The sequence below is a fragment of the Teleopsis dalmanni genome, chromosome 1, assembly GCF_002237135.1.
Source record: "Teleopsis dalmanni isolate 2A chromosome 1, ASM223713v2, whole genome shotgun sequence".
Taxonomy (NCBI): Eukaryota; Metazoa; Arthropoda; class Insecta; order Diptera; family Diopsidae; genus Teleopsis; species Teleopsis dalmanni.
Genome location: NC_051846.1, coordinates 214,914,443 through 214,933,971, shown reverse-complemented (window position 1 = coordinate 214,933,971; position 19,529 = coordinate 214,914,443). Strand labels below are relative to the sequence as shown.

The following is a 19,529-nucleotide window of genomic DNA, read 5'->3' as shown; positions in this document are numbered from 1 at the left end:
TTCAGACAAAACAATGATGCCAGACTGCAATATGTTAAATAAAATATTTGAAAATGCGCTTTAATATATTCATTAATAGATAATAAAATAATAATTTTTAAAGTCATTAAAATACCTTAATTTTATTTTAATGCTAGAGATGAGTTTATTATTTCTGTCATGAACACAATATACATATAAAATTGGTACATAATGCCAAAGAGACAACAATAATGTCACGTGGCAACGCTTTATGCGAAAAGAATAACATTTGTATTATGTTTGAAGGTAAAAATTTCGCAGTGTATTGTAATATGAAGCCAATTATTTTGGATGCTAATAAAATTAAATTGTTTGGTGTGCATAGTGAGGAATTTCAAATAAAATCTTGAATCAATTTTGCAGAAATTAGAGTTTTTTTGTTGTAATAAATTTACCTCTCCTAAAAAGATCATTCAAAAAAGACAAAGTTGAGAATATTGTATAAACAGGAAAAGAATTAATAACATTGTTGAGTAAAGGGACAGGAAATGATGAACAACGGGTTTAGTTCTGGGGAGGAAGACTCTCGTGGAGGACATACCGATCAAACTTGTTGTCTGATTGATGACAATGAGCGGTGTCGAAATCCTGCTGGTTATGCGTCATATAGCAAACGCATACAGAAAACTGTGTCACAGAAACGTTTGAAATTAAGTAGCGATCCCACGGTAAGTAGGAAGAAGTTGAGTTAATTATGTTTTAAAAACTTACAATTTGTACCAGGCTCAGCATATATATATATGTGACTATCATAAGGGTAGAATACAATCTGCTCGTACTAAACGACGCCGGAAGGACTCTGAAGAAGATAGCAATGAGACGGACACTGATATGCCTGAAGTTCCCGATCTCTATCAACTTCAAGTGAATACACTACGTCGCTATAAACGCCATTATAAAGTGCAAACAAGACCTGGTATGAAACGCGCGCAACTGGCTGATGTAAGTATTGTAAAATACATAATACAAAAAATCTCCTGATAATGTATACTTTTAGACTATAATGAAACATTTTAAAACCATACCAATAAAAGAAAAGGAAATTATTACCTATTTCGTGTACATGGTTAAATCAAATGCAAACAAATTGGATCAGAAAAATGGTATTGGCAATGACACTACTTGATTGGACTGTTTTTCAAGCACAATCTGAGTACTGTGGTGCTGTAAAATACAAATACTTTACAACTACAATATATCATTTAAGTTTAAATATTCTTCCGATATTTTAAGTTAAATATTTAATGTTAACATAAGATGCAAAATAGTGTTAAGTTTTTATAATATGATACTCTAATATAAATGCATCTTATATCTAAAAGATATATTTAGTAAAACTACTGCTCATTTCCCAGTTAAAATACAAATTCAATAAACCGCAGAATACGATTAAAACTGTTTACCCTTAAATAAAAGCCGTGTTGCATGTAAGGTAAAATGTGATAAAGTAACTAATTTGTACAGAGTCATGAAATTTTATATCAATTAAGTCAAGTATTTCAAAAGAAATAATAAAAATGACATCGACTTTACAATACAAAACATTTGTTTGCATTAACATATCATATATCAGATCACCTGATATACGTTGAATAAATTTGACGCGTTCTTTTAAATTTATATATTTACTTTTTATTAATATTAAAGCCTAAAATTTAAATTTGAAAAATTATTTTAATATAACTGTTGTTTCCTCTTCCGAGTCACTTCCATCATCTTCTGAAAATAAAATTGTTATAATGTTATATGCGATACATAAAACATGTCCAAAATAGTATACCATTTGCTTTCTCCTTAGTTCCTTTAGTAATTTTTTGACGTAACTTGGAATATTTTGTTTCAAGGGTTTTAGTTTCACTTTTTTTCGTGGAAGTTTCGTCTGAGCTAGACACAATACATTCTATATCCGATTGATTCGATTGTAGCAAAGCTATGTCCTTTCCAAGTGAGATGACTAGGAATTTAAAGATATGAAAACGTGCTTTGTGAAATTTTCAATTTAATACCTTCTTCAAGAGTAGCATTATCAACATCGCTTGATTCGTCATACATTTCACTGTCATCATCATTAGACGATTCTGAGAAATTTGTTTCCATTTTTTTAACACCTGGGGCACTATATGTTGTTAGCGTTGCAATTACATGACCCGTATTCATCACTTCTTGTAAATTTAAAGTATCACTGAAACAAACTGTTTTCTTATCGGTTCTATTTGCTAAATCAGTTTCAACAAGTACTTTTATTTGTTCAATTATAGCTATACTTTTATCCGCAGCATTTTTTAAACATTTTACAAGAACGCGTGGGGCTACTTGTGCTGAACCACCCAGGTTAAAACAGCAAATTTCTCTATACGAATTTATTCCAAACACTAATTCGGATTGAGAAGCTCTCTCTTCCTGAAAAGTAGGATCCGCAAGAGTAATTTGTCCGTCATCAAATATGGCGTAAGTGACACAAATAGGATAGTGATGCAGTACCATTGGTATAAAATCTTTCTCAGACGCGGGATGTATGTTAACATCACCTTCGATTATGCTAACATCAGGACGCCTAAAATGAGCTAATGCAGCTACCGTACCAATGGCGCAAGCAGCTGTAAAATTAATAATGTAATAAAACTTAATGCTATAAACGTGAAAAGAAATTACCAGTCAAATTTCCATCGTGATTCAAAACATTTATATCAATTCGTAAAATCCACACGCACTCCTCTGCTTTCACACACAATGACTCTAAATCAACTGCTCCCGATTCCTTAAACGTTCGCTCGAGCATACTTTTTATTTTTAAAACTAGGCTCCCTTGACGGCCAATTTCGAACTGTGGAGAAGCCATTGGACCGATTTCCACGTTAATAAATAGAACACCTTCATTGGGTCTTGTAGCCTTTGGTACGCCTAAATCACATGATGCTTGCACTAGAACTTTGGTTTTACCTAAAGAAACCATCACACTTCCCCAATCGGCACCAAAATTAATTTTCATTTGGCGAAATTCATCAATTTTTCGACCATCAGGGCGCTGAACGAAAAGAAAAATTTGTTTTGTTTTGTTTATGTAGGAGTGTGTAGTCGTATTTACGTTATTTGCTTACCGCATTGGATTTTATTAGGTCGCAAATGAATTTGCGTTCGCGTTCTGTGTATAATGCGCAATGCAACATAATTTATTTAGATTATTAGAATTAAAGTTACTAAACTATAGACTTTCAATAAACAAATTTCAGGTTACGTTCGACCGGCACAGCAGTTCTGCTGAAAGTGAGTTGCCAACGTTTTGTATCTTATGCTGACATTTAAAATTGCGCTCGCTGTGTGTAAAAGAGGTATGCAATTTTTTAGTTTAACAGCTATGTTATCTACTTTTGAGGTGTATACATTGAAACAATTGAATTAAATTTTTAGTTGCGCTTTTATATTTCTAAATTCATAAATTTCTTCATACATATTATACTTTGTTATTATGAATATCAAAAATTATATTAGGGGTATTCACGATCTTTGTGCGTCGATGCGAATGTCAAATAAGTAGCTGTTACAAAAACAAAAAGCATTGAAAACGCATTAGCAACATCATCGCGCTTGTAATACCAAAACGATTTGGCGCATGCGAATGCATTAATTTGCAAGACGCTGATGTAAATGATCATAATGTTTTTTTAATGATGGGTAACACTTCCTTAATAGCTTGTGGAAACTGTTTTGGCATCATAAATGTTAGAGCTTTTCCGGATATTTAAATGGATCATATGTATTAATTACCCATTCTATTGTTGGTTGTAATAGTTTCAATGGATGTAGTTCCCTGTATATTATAGAGATTCGAAATCTACAGTATCATTACATGTTAAAAAATGGGCACTGATAAGATCTTCTAATAAATCTTGATGACTGCGAGTCTACTCTCTGTGTTTATTTTTTTTTTTTGATACGTATTATTTCTGGCATATTTGATTGTCTAGATAATAATTTTTTCGGCCTAGTTAGTAACTTCGTTTGTTTTTTAAGATGGATTATATTTTTTCACCTAATACGGCATTTACATTGGCCGAAAATGGCTCATTTTGGACAAAAATCGAAAATGAGAAGCGAATGGCTCATTCTTGCATATAAAATTTCAAACTCTCATTCCCATTTCATTACATTCTTTATGAATGCGTCCCAACGACGTTCGCATGCGTTCCAAATATATTCCAAATACAAAGGAATACATTGAACAGACCCTAAATAAAGGCTCTTCATGCCATTTTGACAGTTTGAGGAAACTGTTTTTGACATATTTACAAAAAAAGGTAAACAAATGTTTGGTGGTTGGATTTTCTTGAAAACGCTGCACCTCTTTTTAGAACTTCTACTTCCCAAAAAGTAATTAATCGAAGTTAAGAATATGTTTAAAGTTTATTTTGTAAGGTTTGAAAGCATATTTAACCTTCATGCCACATTTTTTTGCCACAGGCCAAAAATCAAATCAACAGACAAGTTGAAAAATCAGCTGAGAATAAACGAATTACAACGAATGTAAACACTTTCAAATGGCTCATTCAAAATGAGACATTTTCGGCCAATGTAACCGCCATATAAGATTGAATGTAATATTAAACTTTAATCGATACTGTTCGTAGTGCTATTTGTTGTTTTATCTGAATGAATTTATTCATAAGTAGAACAAAGTTGGTCCAATTTATGTTGGTTCTGGTTTATTACTTTTCGATCAATTTACGTATGCATGACAGCGTAATACTTTGTTTGCATTCTCTTTTCAACTTTCGCAAAAATATATAAGAATATATACATTTCTCTGTAATAATTGGTATACCAGCCACACAAGCTGTTGTTGTTGCCATCGACCGGGTTACCTTTCAATTGACCGTCGCAGTTGCTCAGTATTTAAGGATGTAGCTTTTATTTACTGTTTCATTTCTTTATTTGTTTTCGTCTTCTGTGTGGTTTGGCTTGTTTGTAAGTCGATCGTAGACTACAACCGAAACCTTTTAAGGGAAGTTTCCATCCTTTCTTACAGGGCTTCGTTCTCCTCAATTTTTGATTACTAAAATATGTTTTTGGACTTGGTGGAAAACTTGGAAGAGTGTCTCCGATGGTAATATTTTCTCTCGCACCACTTTCAAGGCCCGAACTTGATGTATTTGGACCGGCGACAGTAGTTGCCAGCTGTCCCAAAGACATTTGTAATATTATCACAGATTGTTTCATTAATTGTTTTCAATTTGGGTTTGTTTTCGAGGGCTCTACCCCTATTGCTTTATAATTGGGAGAAGATATTGGAATGGTTGTAGATAGTAAATAACTGGCATTCTCCGTTTCAAAAACCTTGCCATTGACCATCAGGTGGAGGGAGCACTTGACAGAATATCACTTGAGAATCTAATGAAATTCTAAGATCCCTGTTTAAAACTATAACTACTAAAAAATATTTTAAAACAGGTCGCATCTTTTTAATCACATTCAACATATTTAAAGACTTACTTATTGGTCTTTTGATTTACTTATTGAAGTTATGTTTCAAAATGAGTACCATTTCATATTAACGGAAGGGTTTTTGAATCTCCTGGATTCTTTTGTGAAGTTGTCGGTTTTGATACATTCTGATGTCTTTTTGCAAGTGTACAACTGAACAATGCATCTTGAATACCATTATTTTTATAGATGATCCTTATTTATCTGATAGAAATACCCTTCAGATTTATGTTGTATATTTGCATTCGGAAAGTGTCAACAAATCTATCATTTGGAATCTGAGTTGCATAGAATGTAACTTATTATGTAAAATTTGAATAAAAACTATTCTTTTTGAATATATATTCAGTATTTTCAAGATCGATTATCTAAACAAGTATTTTATATGAAAAGAAATCAAACCGATATTAGTAATGAAAATAAAAACAGAAATAACTGCAATATATGGTTTTTTCCAGTCTATATACCTACATAGAGACTATATGCCATTGTGCCCACACTGCTTACAGTCTGGTCTAATAAAGTCGAATACAACAACAACAAACCTTTCTGTGTATTTATCAACTCGATGTAGAGCGATGTACGGTGGAAATGAGAGTGTTTATTCTGATAGCGCCTACATGACTTTCCAAAAATAGTTCTTGTGCCAAAATATTTGTTTTCGACTTTATCAAATGTTTTAAATAAAATTTTAAATATTATGTATTTAAATAAATTAGGAATCTTTTTAATCATGCAGAAAACATGTATGTTTTTTATTCATAAATCAGGCGCACTGATCAGGTATTTATTTGGTTAATAATTTAACAAAAATTCTATTTATCTAATTATCTGTTAAAATCATTTACTTATATTATATTATATACAGGAATCTTTTTGATGCATATTTTCTTAGTAATGAAAAGCATTTTAATTAGATTTTATTTACAATATTTACAAAAAAATCAAAAAAATAGAAAACAATCACTATATATTTTAATGGTTGATTTTATGAAAGTTTTCGTAATAATAATAAATAAAAAATTTTTCTTTCTTTCCGAAGTTCAATCATAATATAGTTTGTTTATATATTTATAGGTAAGATAACAATATTTTAACTAAGGGACAAAAAGGAATTTGAATACTTAAACTATTTTTAAAACTATTATTATTTTTTTATGTTTATACTTTTTATTTGTAATAAATAAATAAAAAACAATAAAATATTTTAATTAAATGAACAAAGTTTGTTTTTAATTAAAAATGTTAATTAAACAGCTTTATACTAATATTTTACTTTTCAAAAAAATTTACAACTAAAAGCATTGATTAAACCATTGAAACATTTTAAATAAAAACAAAAGATTTTTTAGTTAAATAAAGTGAAATAACAATAAATGTTTTAATAAATTATTTCTTCAATTTCCCAACTATTGGCAATTATTCAAATTAGAATAATTTAGACTTTTGGGAAGAAAATCATTTTACATTGCCTAGAACATCGACAATTTAAAAGCAACAAATGTCTTCAAGCAATTTAGTATTTTAATTTTGTTTTGCAATTATTTGCATATTTGTTTATTGCATATTTTATTTAATTAAAGGCTTAAAAAGTATACATACAGTTAATTAACGAATATAAGTGGGTCAAATCGTACGAGAGTTCCAAAATAAAAAGTTTCAAACTTTATCGTCATTATGAGTTAGAATTCATAAAATATACTTTTGTATTAAATTTTTCAATAATTTAAAAATTGTAAAATAATTATAAGAAAAATAAGAGAATAAATTACATTTATATATAAGAAAATATATATATTATCAAAATAGATGCATCTAAAAATAAATTCATAACATTAATACATACACAAAAGCAGGAATGTGCACATCTGCCTTCATTCATATATATAAATATATGTACTGTAATTGTTTAAATATTATAAACTATTTACGTTTAATTTTTCATATATATATATTATTTTTTTTTAATTGAAGTACGTATTAGTAAATTATTTTCGAAGAGTAATAATTGATAAAGGCCTAAACCCTTTGAATTCATTTATATATCTCATATTTTTTCAAGTTCTAAGCCATGATAATGTACTCATACTTATGATACACACATAAATACTTATGCATATAGTTGTACGGATTTCTAGACCGGCATTGAGTACGGACGCAAATCTCGTTACAACTTATGTAATGATTTCATTTACAGAAAATTGTTCGAAAATTGTTATTAATTGTGGAAGGAATATTTATAAGTGTTATAAATTGAAAATAGAAACCTTTTTAAACGTTTATATTACGATTTTGTTGGGATTTGAAATTGTTAGAGAGATCTAAAAATATATCATTAATATGTTTATAGTATTAAAAATATGCAAGTAAATTATATAGTATAGTTGCAACAGCAACTATATATATATACATGAACGAATAAGGGAAGCCAAGATTCAACTATATATACATGAACGAATAAGGGAAGCCAAGATTCAACTAGGATCGTTGCGCTATTAATGATGATAATATCAATGCATTATAGGTATAACAAATACTAAAGAAAAAAAAGTATTGGTTACAGAGGCTCTTCAGTCTATTAATTTTAATTTGAAAATCAACTGCTAACCACAAATGATTAATCTTTGAAGGAGTAACTTTCGATTGAAGCAAGTAAAGAAGTTAGAAATTATTTTTATATATGCAGTCCCACGCACAAAGTACAAGCGTAGAAAGTAGTAGGTGTATTTTATTTGAAAACCTCTTTCCTCTCACCGCGCTCTATAGGATACATTTGTGTATGATCTTTAAATTGAGCGTAGAACAAATTGTGCACAAATTTCATAGTTGCAGATCCGTGTAAAAATTAACAAAATTAAAATTAAAAAAAAAAACAAATTTTTTATGAAGCAACAATTTTGATGTGAAATGATATCTCAAATGCAACAACAAAAGCACTGTCAACATCAACAGAACAACAGGAACTTGGCATACCCGCACAACAGCGAAATTTTATTTCAATTTAAAAATGTATTCGGGGAGCAAAAGTAATCGGAAACGTTGGGGGAATATGGTCAAAAAGGCAAATTTTTGTTTAATAAAAGTTTATATTTCATATGAAATGTTTATGAAAGCACTCTTGCTTAATGGTCTTCACCTACCACCTACCACCCATGTACCCTCGTTCCATTGATGGTCATTATCATAAATGTAGCTATCTTCCTTTCACTTTAGCGAGTTCAAATCAGCGAGTATAAATCAAAGCTCTTTCGTTTGCACAATTTTCTCTCACGAAAATTTTATGCGGTGTAGTGGTGTATGTGAGTAGTACAGGATGGTGCTTATGTGTTAGTAGGAAAATTTGAAATTTTCATTTTCAAAAAATTCTTTAACATAACGTGTTGTTTCTTATTGATCGTCAGTCTGTTTAGTCGAACCGCAGCATTCGCTCCAACGACGTCAGCTGCTCGGACTTTTGAAGAGAGTTAAATTTGTTTCTTTCCCTAAGTAAGTCAGCAGTTAAAATATTAAAGAAAATCAAACGTTAAAAAATTAAGATCCTTGTCAAAGTAAAAATATCATTTATGGAAAAATTTGTTTATATTGAACAAAAAACGTTTAATTATATAATCGTATATAACAAAAATCGTTAACAAAAATATCTTGCGAAGGATAATTAAGGATACTAAGTGTTAATATGAATAACGAAAATAAATGAGTGATATTTGGAGTTTAAACTTTATTTCGCATCAAAATTTAATAAACTCTTTTAATATTTTGTACGTTGTATCGACATAAATTTTAATCTAAAAATAGTATCTGTTCATGAGCTCAGTGTGTTACATGATATAGATTTTAATATACTACAGAAAACGACGCACAGATCGTAAAGACTTAAGCATGCAGAAAAAATACTAAAGTATTTAAAAATAAAATTTTCTTTACTTCGTGCTTTCGTGTTAGAAAAACTCACAGTGCCCAACAATTCGCTACAGCAAAACGAAAGCAACAGCATCAAAAATTGCGTAAAAGTGTTAGCATTGGCAATATTGTGCAGTGTGTATGTGTGCCTGTGTGTGCGTATACGTGAAATGATCATCAAAGCTTGTGTAACTGGTGAACATTTTACACTAAGCGTGACAATATATGTACGATTATTTTCCGGATTTAACCATAAATTGTCTAAAGATGACTACAATAAGGAAAAAATATTATAGTGAAACTATGCTAAAGAATTAAAATCAAAAAGCTGCAATTGGATATAGCAGAAAGCTTTTTTGCAACAGTAGTCTAAAATGAACCGCAACTACAATTGTGGCGCAGCTCCTTTTGTGTTTGGATAAATATGTTACGATAAAAATTATGATAAATTCACAAGCGAACACACATACACACTTTACATATCTATACAGCTTTTTAGACTCCCACACTTAATATTAAAAATACAGGTGTTACGCACGACACCAAAGCAGCTTTTATGCACCACCAACACCAACACCAACACAAACACAAACACAAGCGCCAACGCACTCAATTGTTGGCATTTGAAACTGTTTTATACTAAAAGAAAAATATTAATAATACAATAAAAATCCTTTTTTCGCTGCTAACACATTTACTGACATTTTCGAATGTGTAACTGTGTTGGTACTAATTTGATACTGCACAGTAAAATAACAAAACAAAAATATATGAAAAGTAAAGAATAATGAAAACTAAAGAGGAAAATGAGAACAAAAACAAAAGTATATTCAGCAAACTTAATGCTTTGAAGGTTACATTGTTAAGGAGGTGCGGGTTGTAGGTGTACTGTTGTTATGAATAACAGATTTTGACAGATTAAGGCTTATACATACGATTTATACGATTTAGGTAGGCTGGTGCATACAATTTATACCAAAGAAGTAAGCAACCGTGAATGTATCTACTAAGAAACTGTTATTAAAAATTTTATTTTTTTGATAAAAAAACCTATTTGCACAAATGACGTTGGTACTCGTTGTGTTCTCATAACACAATACTTGCACTTCACCCACACTAGTTTGAGTTAGTTTATCATCACCGGAACACGCCTTACTGACACATTCTCACTCATTTTCATATTTGTATTTGTATTAGTATGCCAAGGTAAAAAGCTCTTTGTTGAGCGTAATATGCGGCGCTCTCTCAAGGAAATTTAATACGATCTATTTTTAATTATGAACACACACACACACACACATATACATATATATATATACATATTTATACATGTTCTCTTCTGGCATCATATCCCTTTTTGGCTGCTTAAGCTATAATTTTAATATGGAATGTTATCATAAATAAATATTTTCTTTTTGCTTTTGTTTTAATTTTTCTTACATATTCGCGAACTATTCTGACGTTCTGTTTTTAGTTTCTTTAGTGGAAAATATTTTAATTATATGAAAATGTAAGAAAACTTATTGGGGCCACATTTAAATATTTATGTTATAAATATATTTTGAAAGACACTAGAGACTTGAGACAAATTTATTCTAAACAAAACGTTTATTTTTAGATAAAAATGTTTACAGACGGAAAATGTCTTTATTAGTAGTTTGTTCATAAAAATATACAATATTTTCAAAGAAATTATTTTAAAATTTTATAACATCTTCGCCTTAAGTTTTAATAAAATTTATTGAAAACTGTTTTTTTGAAAACAAAAAAAATTTGTATACAATACTTTTATAACAACATTTTGATAACATTTTCTATTGACTGTCAAGATTCACTGATTAATTTTTAGAAACTCAATTTAGACATAAAATTTAGCAGTCTAGCAAACGGTAACCTATCAAAAAAGAATTTTAAAATATTGCATTATATATTTGCTATACATTAGACTTGGTTGTAATGGCTATCCACAGATTTTTTTTTGTTGACATATTATTACAACTATTTACATTATAAACAACGAGTAGCATTTCGCCGTTTTAGTCGTCTTGGTTGTCCATACGAGTTTATGATGTTAACAGCTTCTGTGCTTACATGTTGCTGCAATCTCAGTTTGTGATATGTTGCTTTCTTTTTCATTTCTTCAGCGATTGTGGAGAATTTTAGATCGCGGTGTATATCGCTGTTCCCAATGTACCATAACGCTTTTAAAACGCATTTAAATTTTTATACTATTTTTTAATATACCTCAGATTGAGATTTTTAATGAGATTTATACATATGAAAACAAAACCTATACCTAATACCTTTTAATATTACAATAAAATGTGAAAAAACTTCACACATTCAGAAAATAACTAAATATTTAACAAATAATAATTAAGTTAATGTTTGTATTTTCAGGTTTTTTAATCCCAAACCATAACCATGTCCGATGAAGAGGAATACACGTAAGTTATTTACTAAATTTTAATAAAAACAAAATAAATACTTAAAAAAAATAAATTCACATAATCTCTGCCACATACACAAATTAAAACAGAAAAAACAAACATTTTTTTCTGGAATGTTTTAAAACAAAAAAGTTACTGTTTAGTTTACTCTTTATTAAATTTAATAATTTAAATTATTTGTATTTTTTACAGTTTCATAATTTTTGTTTTTTAATAAAAGTGTTTGTGGTTAATTATGGTATGAGTTCACAGTGCAGACACTGTGTTTTTCTACTGAAAATTAATATATAATTCAAATTTTAAGCAATTCATCTAAAAATCTCTTAATAATATGACTTTGATTTTAATATTAAAACCAATCTCTTTTAATATACATAATGTTTTTCTTTTCATATATTTGTACTCGATAATAAATATATATATACACACGTGTCCTGTCCTTTGTTTGAACCCTTTTCGTACCCCATTCACATCTGTTTTCATTGACATCAAACAATGTTCTATGTTTAAATGCACTCACACAGTTCTGAAGAGGAGGAGGAGGAGGTCGTCGAGGAGACCAGAGAGGAGACGTAAGTATTACTAAATTTCATTTCTAATACAATAATTCTTAATACTTAGAATCCGCTTTATACCGATTAACATGCAGGGTAACAAAAAAAATTTTAACAAAAATATATAAACAAATTGAAACAAAATTTACTAAAATCCAAAAATCCAAAAATGTAACAAAGTCAAGTAATAAAACCCAATCGGCAAGTCACAATTAATATGAGAACTTTCCTTCCTGGCACTAGAAACTCCTTTTGTCAATTTCTTGAAACTACTTGTATGTAATACATTTTGTTTTATTTTTCTTTTTAATTACAGGAAGTAAGTTAAACACACTTTGCCATTATTAGCAAAACTTGATTTGTTTTCATGAGCAATAAATACACTCGTAAATAGCCAATAAGCAAATTTTCATTTGTAATTTAAATTGGCGAGAATTTAAATTAAATTTGAAGAAGGACAATCTCTATTAAGTACAGCAGCGAATTTTCGATTAATTCAAATTATAAAAGCACTCCTGCATTATAAAACAATAAACGAAGCTTCAATTTAGTTAAATATTTTTCAACTATAAATACATTTTTTGTTAGATAAGGATTTTTTATTGATGTAGTTAATGTTCATGCGAGCACTGAAGACATATAATGTAAAATTATAATTTTATTGCGTGGTGAATTTATTTTTTAACACTAACAATTCTACCTATGAAAATATAGACTAAGTCATTTGTGTGATTTGCATAATACGTCAATAATTGCATTGGCCATACTATAGTTACTACTTAATCAGAAACACTTCTTAACAGATTTAACAATGAGTTGTTTATATATGAGTTATTTATATATTGAATTAACTTAGTGTCTGGGCTAGAAATATGTATATAAAAATCCACGTAGTTCGAAGACTATAGACACATATTTGAAAGATATTTAAGAAGAGTTGAAGTCAAGGAGTCAATTTTACAATACAAAAGTTTTATTAATTTATAAACTATAGATATATAGTTAGTTAATATTTATGAAGCACTAAAGTCAGAGACATTTTTAAAAACAAATATTTTAATTTTGAACTCTGGTTATATTTAATCGTAAGTTCGCTGCTGTAATCCGTGTTCAGCGATCGTAAGCGAAAAGTGATGAATCAATATATGTAAAATAAAAACACATTCACATAAATACAAAAATAAATTACATGAACATGATACATTATTTATTAGAATATTATATTATATTTAAATTTAACTTTACTTTAAATTTAATTGTTTTGAGAGTTATTTGAAGCTCATTTGTATAAAATGCCATGAACTGTTTTAGTTACACCAACGCATCGATAAATATAGATTTTGTATATGCACTTGTGTATGGTGACATACGCGGTCGTGTATATACGAGATATAATGCTAGTACTAGACTTACATATATACTACATACACATTAAATAGTTTAATAATTGTAAAAAGCTTATAGTTTTGCATAGAAATTAAATTAGTTTAAGCCTTTTTTAAGCATTTGTCACATTTTTTTAAACAATGATTTTCTCTTTCTTTTCGATGATTTTTTTGCTAAAAACAAAAAATAAATATTTTTGTTGAAAATGTATAAAACCAAATAAAATAACGAATATGAACATGTTTTTGTGTTGACATTGCTGTGGAATTATGAATTTTTTGAAACACAAACCCTCCATGTTTGCAATGCCTTACGAATAGAAAACCACCTCAAACACCAGCCGAGTAAGTGATTCATGAAATAGAAATATAAAAATACATATAAAAAATAAATTTAAACTAAAACGAGAGAAATTAAACAATTTAAATTAAACTTAAACTTAAACTTAAAATTAAAATTAATATAATTATGTGAAAGTAATTATGTTGTAAATGGTTGCGAGTAAAAGCCTCAGCAGAATTAAAAGATAAGCTAAAAGCTAAAGTAAAGTCAATGTAACAAACCGAAACGAAATTTAAAGCCTCGCAGTGGGTTGCTTCTGCAAATGATGATATATGTATATTTGAATATTTGAATATTTGAATATTTTTATATGAAATGTCATCATTTTCAAAATAACCCCAAAAACCAATTAAAAATATTAATCACGCAAAAAATGAAGCTTTTGTATATCAATTAATTATTTGTCCAATTTCGAAACGAAAAATTTGAAATAAAAATTTAAATATAAACAAAATAATTTCCTTTTCGGACTTTAACTGAATGGAAAGAAATGCGTAAAGCTTCATTTCATAAAATAGTAATTTGTATCTGCTTAATATTGTTACTACTCAGAAATCAATTTTGTTTGGAGCAACTTCTCAGTTGTTGTATGTCCTCATGCAAAACATCCTTAGTTATATTTTTGATTTGATTTTGTTTTTCTTAACACACTTGTGAGTATAAGCATTTATGTACATATTTACATACAAAAACATGCATACATCCTCGTGCCGTAGACACCAGCTCGTAAATAAAATCGTTGCACAGTTAGCTGCGCTCTGCTGTGTGACATTTCCGGTACCGGAAGCATACGGGATTTTAAAATTATTGCTTTCATTTGTCCAACAAAGCCTTTTGTAAATATAATTATCCAATCAAGCGACCTATCACCTGCCTTTTTAAGCTTACAAGTGCATATTTACGAACAAATAGAGTCGATAAATGGTCGTGGTATCTATTTTCAAAAATTCCATCTATTGAATCTGTAAGCGAAATTTTGTTCTTATATTTGCACTCGTAAATTCCTGTCAAGGCTCAGAATAACCGAATTCATTCATTTAAGTATTTCACAGTGTTGACGTTGTTATGCTTTGGTTGTATTTGTTGTTGAGTTTAATGTTTGATATTGTTGATATTGTTGAAATCGTTTTCCCTTTAGCATATAAATTTCTAATAGAATAATTTTTTCTGACCAAAATATGTGTAGTTGGAAAAAATTTTAAAAAATATTTTATTTTGTATGCTAACCTCGTAATTATCCATTAAATATTATAATTGTAATAAAAGTCACCTTTACTAAAGTATGTATAAATATAGTATTAAGCTCTAATATATGGTTTCTAGTACAATAACTTAAAATGTATTTTCTTACAAAAAAACACTTTCTACTATAACTTAATACTTCTTAATACATTTCTTACATATATGTAGTATTTTCATAAGATATTTAAAGAGACTAATTGACCTTTTTTATCCGTGATTATTTTTTTAACATAACAGAGGTGAGGGTGATCCAGAGTTCATCAAACGTCAGGATCAAAAGCGTTCCGATCTCGATGAACAGCTGAAGGAATACATTCAAGAATGGCGCAAACAGAGAGCCAAGGAAGAAGATGAGCTGAAAAAACTCAAAGAGAAACAGGCTAAGCGCAAGGTCACTCGCGCCGAAGAAGAACAAAAGATGGCACAACGCAAGAAGGAAGAAGAAGAGCGTCGTGTGCGCGAAGTTGAAGAGAAGAAACAACGCGAAATTGAAGAGAAACGTCAACGTCTCGAGGAGGCTGAGAAAAAACGTCAAGCTATGCTTCAAGCCATGAAGGACAAGGACAAGAAGGGACCCAACTTCACTATTGCCAAGAAGGAGGCAGGCGTGGTAAAGATTAAGAATATTTTTAATGCTAAATAATTACGTGTTGCTTTTTATTTTCTTTCCTCCTTTTTGTCCAAAACGTACACATATTACTTGCTAACATTCTCTTCTGTTTTCTTATTTCACCGTTCATGCTTTCTCTATTATGTTTTACATTGACATTTACATTTTCCTTTTGACACAAATTACACTGCATAAATTACCTCAATGCTTTCAAATGTTTTCAAATCCTTTGAAATGCTTTCAAAATGCGAAAACAAACACAAAACACAAAACATGCATTAAATACACTGTTTCTTTTCCTTTTTTCTTACTTTCAACACATTATTGCTTGCATTCTTCTCGGTTTATTCGTGTGTATGCGTTTATGTACAAATAGTTGGGGCTTTCATCCGCCGCCATGGAACGTAACAAGACTAAGGAACAATTGGAGGAAGAAAAGAAAATCTCACTGTCGTTCCGTATTAAACCCCTCGCAATTGAAGGTTTCAGCGAAAGCAAATTGCGCGAGAAGGCTCAAGAATTATGGGAACTCATTGTCAAATTGGAAACTGAGAAATATGACTTGGAAGAAAGGCAAAAACGTCAGGATTACGATGTGAGTTTATAGGTTTATCACATTTCTATTATTATCAATTTTACACTAAATTTAATTGCAATAGTTGAAAGAGTTGAAGGAAAGACAGAAACAACAACTCAGGCATAAAGCCTTGAAGAAGGGTCTTGACCCTGAGGCTTTGACTGGCAAATACCCGGTAAGTTGTGATTTTTTGAAATTGTCTCTACATGCTCCATCAATAATTTTCTTCATTTGCTTTATTTGCTATCATTGCAGCCCAAAATCCAAGTAGCCTCCAAATATGAACGCCGTGTTGATACCCGCTCATACGATGACAAGAAGAAACTCTTCGAAGGTGTAAGTATTTAACGAATATATAAATTGACAGACATTTCAAGAAAAGACCTGTTAAGTAATGTGCACTATTCTGAGAAAATATAAAAATATTTCTTTTAATATCAAAGGGTTACAACACAATTTACGCTGAAAGCGTTGAAAAAGTATGGCAAGAGAGACAAGAAAGATTTATGCAACGAACAAAATGTAAGCTTCCTCCATTTTGTTTGACTCGTAAGAAAAGTGAAACTTGCAAGTTTATGTTTGCCTTCCACAACTTCTCTGTCTATTTTTATGTTGAATGTTTTCGATTTATGTTTCAAGTTTTCTACGCCCCAAGGATAGGAAAAGTTATTTGTTTAATTGTTTTTGTGCCAAATTCCATACGTCGCATTCACAATGTTCTCTGAAACTGCTGAACACAGATTCTTTTAACTTTCTGATATGCGATGATTAATTCTCTAACAAAATCATAACAAATACACAGAATATTAAATACTATGATTCACTAGAATTAGACTGAGAGGAATTATTGAATTATTTCTCAACTAATCTTTAACTACTGACTGCAAAAACATAATTTTATCTAAATCGTAGTCTTAAGTGCTGTTTATTAACTATAGAAATTAGAGGATTTAAATACATAGAAAAAGTAAAAATGATCCGGATTAAAACGAAAATAGCAGTTATTATATACAATATATACACGAGTACATATATATATATATATACAATAATATACATAACCCACAAACTAACTTTTTGTTTCTATCCATATTTCTGTCTCTTTTATTTTCGAAAATTGCTGTTGTTGTTTCATTTAATTGGTGAACTTCAAACTTAAAACATTGCTCATTAGGGCTGGGATGAAATCAGCAAGGACATAAATGAAAAGATCTGGAACGAAAAGAAGGAGCAATATGTTGGCCGCCAAAAATGTATGTATTAAAAGCTAATTATTTCTCTGAATTATGCTAATCGAATGCTTACCTTTTTATCAACTGTTGTAAATTGCAAGTTTCAATTATAAAAACTAAAAATATATACATATGTATATATATATATAGAAGTTATTTATGTAATCCTAATTTGATATTATTATTATAGCCAAATTGCCAAAATGGTTCGGCGAACGACCAGGCAAAAAGTCTGGTGAACCCGAAACACCAGAAGGTGAAGAGGATGCCAAGGCTGATGAAGACGTCGTCGAAGATGAAGAAGTTGAAGAGGAGGTTGTAGAAGAAGAAGAAGAAGAAGAGGAGGAAGAAGAAGAGGAAGAAGAAGAAGAGGAGGAGGAAGAGGAAGAAGAGGAAGAAGAAGAAGAAGAGGAGGAAGAGGAAGAAGAATAAATTAATTTTTAACTACTTTTAATAAAAAATTTATTAAAAACTATATGGTTATTATTAGCTTATTCGACTTATATTTTTTTTAACTAAGAAAATAATTTCATATTTCTCCAATAAATAAGTTAAATGGGAAAATCATTTTTCCACTAAATATTGTAAATGAAACTTTTCTCTCACCAGCACATAAATATACACGTACACAACTCTCTCTATCTCTCTCTCTCTGTCTTGTTCGTATTAGAAAAATAACTAAACAACTTTAATCAAAGAGTGAAAAATTAAAAAAACTATTGTTAAAATTATTTGTAATAAAATATACAACTTAAAAAATAATGATTATTTAAAGTTTGAAACATCAAACAAATAAACTCTCTCTCGATATTCCTTTTTTTCATTTAAGCTATTTTCTTATTGATATAAAACAAATAAAATTAAAACTAAAATAAAACAAGTCCTTGTGCAACCTTATTCAATTCTGCCTAAGTTAATCTACAATATATTTGAGTTGGAATAAATAGTTATATAAAATTTAATTAGACAGTAATACTGATCAAATCTATCCGATTTGGATGGATTTAGTTTTCGACTGATATTCTTTAAAAAGAATTCATGTGCGTAGTAAATTCACATTAGATATGGTGTGACAGTGCGTATGAGTTACATTTGATTATTTATTTACAATATATACTCAAAATACATTGTGTTTTTGTGTTTAACCTATTTGAGGGTCTGAAAATGTTACTTAACTATGTTATTTTCATAGCTTTTTATGTGTAAAATCTCGACTACATAAATACTTTTATAAGTACCACGATTTTCATATTATGCAGGAACTACGAAATAATCTAGAAATAATAATTTATTTTTCATTTTTTTTTTGTTATTAGTTAGCCATTGATTGTTTTTACTGTAACTAGCATTTTATGTCTTGGGTTCCATTTCATATTACTCACATTTTTATAATCGAAGTAATTTTATCTTAAATACATAGATTTTTAAATATTTCCTTTGTAAATTACTATGTATATAGTAATTTTAAGCTCTGCATAAACTTATAATGGTTACCAGAAGGACGTTCAAAACTGCAAAAAGTATTAATTAGGAAAGTGAGTATAAATTTCAGAAATAGCGACTTCCTTTTAACGTCGTTATCATTTTGGTTGTCTTTAGATTTGTGTGCATATCTTAAATTAAAATCTTAACGACTTTTCTGCAGTATCCGTTTCTAGCACTTGAACGAATTTCTGAAATATCTTGTAGGTCAATGAGGATGAAATCGAAGAAATATTTATATAGATTCAGGAGCAA

General features: G+C 29.4%; 3 protein-coding genes across 13 annotated transcripts; 2 read left to right on the top strand and 1 right to left on the bottom strand.

Annotated features, from left to right (window-relative positions):
- Positions 1-253: 253 nt before the first annotated feature.
- Positions 254-1,578, top strand: LOC119675936 (histone deacetylase complex subunit SAP30 homolog). Its single transcript, XM_038087158.1, has 3 exons — positions 254-689; positions 745-963; positions 1,019-1,578. The coding sequence occupies exons 1-3, from the start codon at positions 510-512 to the stop codon at positions 1,145-1,147; spliced, it is 528 nt and encodes a 175-aa protein (XP_037943086.1). The 5' UTR covers positions 254-509; the 3' UTR covers positions 1,148-1,578.
- A 71-nt stretch (positions 1,579-1,649) lies between these two features.
- Positions 1,650-3,315, bottom strand: LOC119675923 (exosome complex component RRP45-like). Of its 2 annotated transcripts, none has more exons than XM_038087142.1 (5): positions 3,120-3,314; positions 2,674-3,046; positions 2,028-2,618; positions 1,802-1,975; positions 1,650-1,740 (listed from the first exon to the last, which is right to left on the bottom strand). In XM_038087142.1, exons 1-5 carry the CDS (start codon positions 3,186-3,188, stop codon positions 1,691-1,693), a joined length of 1,257 nt encoding a protein of 418 aa, XP_037943070.1. In that variant the 5' UTR covers positions 3,189-3,314; the 3' UTR covers positions 1,650-1,690. The 2 variants fall into 2 exon arrangements, with proteins under 2 accessions (XP_037943070.1, XP_037943077.1); XM_038087149.1 differs by having other exon boundaries at positions 1,670-1,737; positions 3,120-3,315.
- A 5,560-nt stretch (positions 3,316-8,875) lies between these two features.
- LOC119671941 (troponin T, skeletal muscle) lies at positions 8,876-18,433 on the top strand. 10 transcript variants are annotated; one of them, XM_038082838.1, is made up of 10 exons: positions 8,876-8,985; positions 11,800-11,846; positions 12,374-12,421; positions 14,110-14,133; positions 15,611-15,980; positions 16,360-16,578; positions 16,643-16,735; positions 16,816-16,896; positions 17,735-17,813; positions 17,983-18,433. In XM_038082838.1, exons 2-10 carry the CDS (start codon positions 11,824-11,826, stop codon positions 18,222-18,224), a joined length of 1,179 nt encoding a protein of 392 aa, XP_037938766.1. In that variant the 5' UTR covers positions 8,876-8,985; positions 11,800-11,823; the 3' UTR covers positions 18,225-18,433. The 10 variants fall into 10 exon arrangements, with proteins under 10 accessions (XP_037938766.1, XP_037938767.1, XP_037938764.1 ...); XM_038082839.1 differs by lacking the exon at positions 17,735-17,813 and adding an exon at positions 17,004-17,082; XM_038082836.1 differs by lacking the exon at positions 17,735-17,813 and adding an exon at positions 17,004-17,082 and having other exon boundaries at positions 15,611-15,983.
- The last annotated feature ends 1,096 nt before the right edge of the window (positions 18,434-19,529 follow it).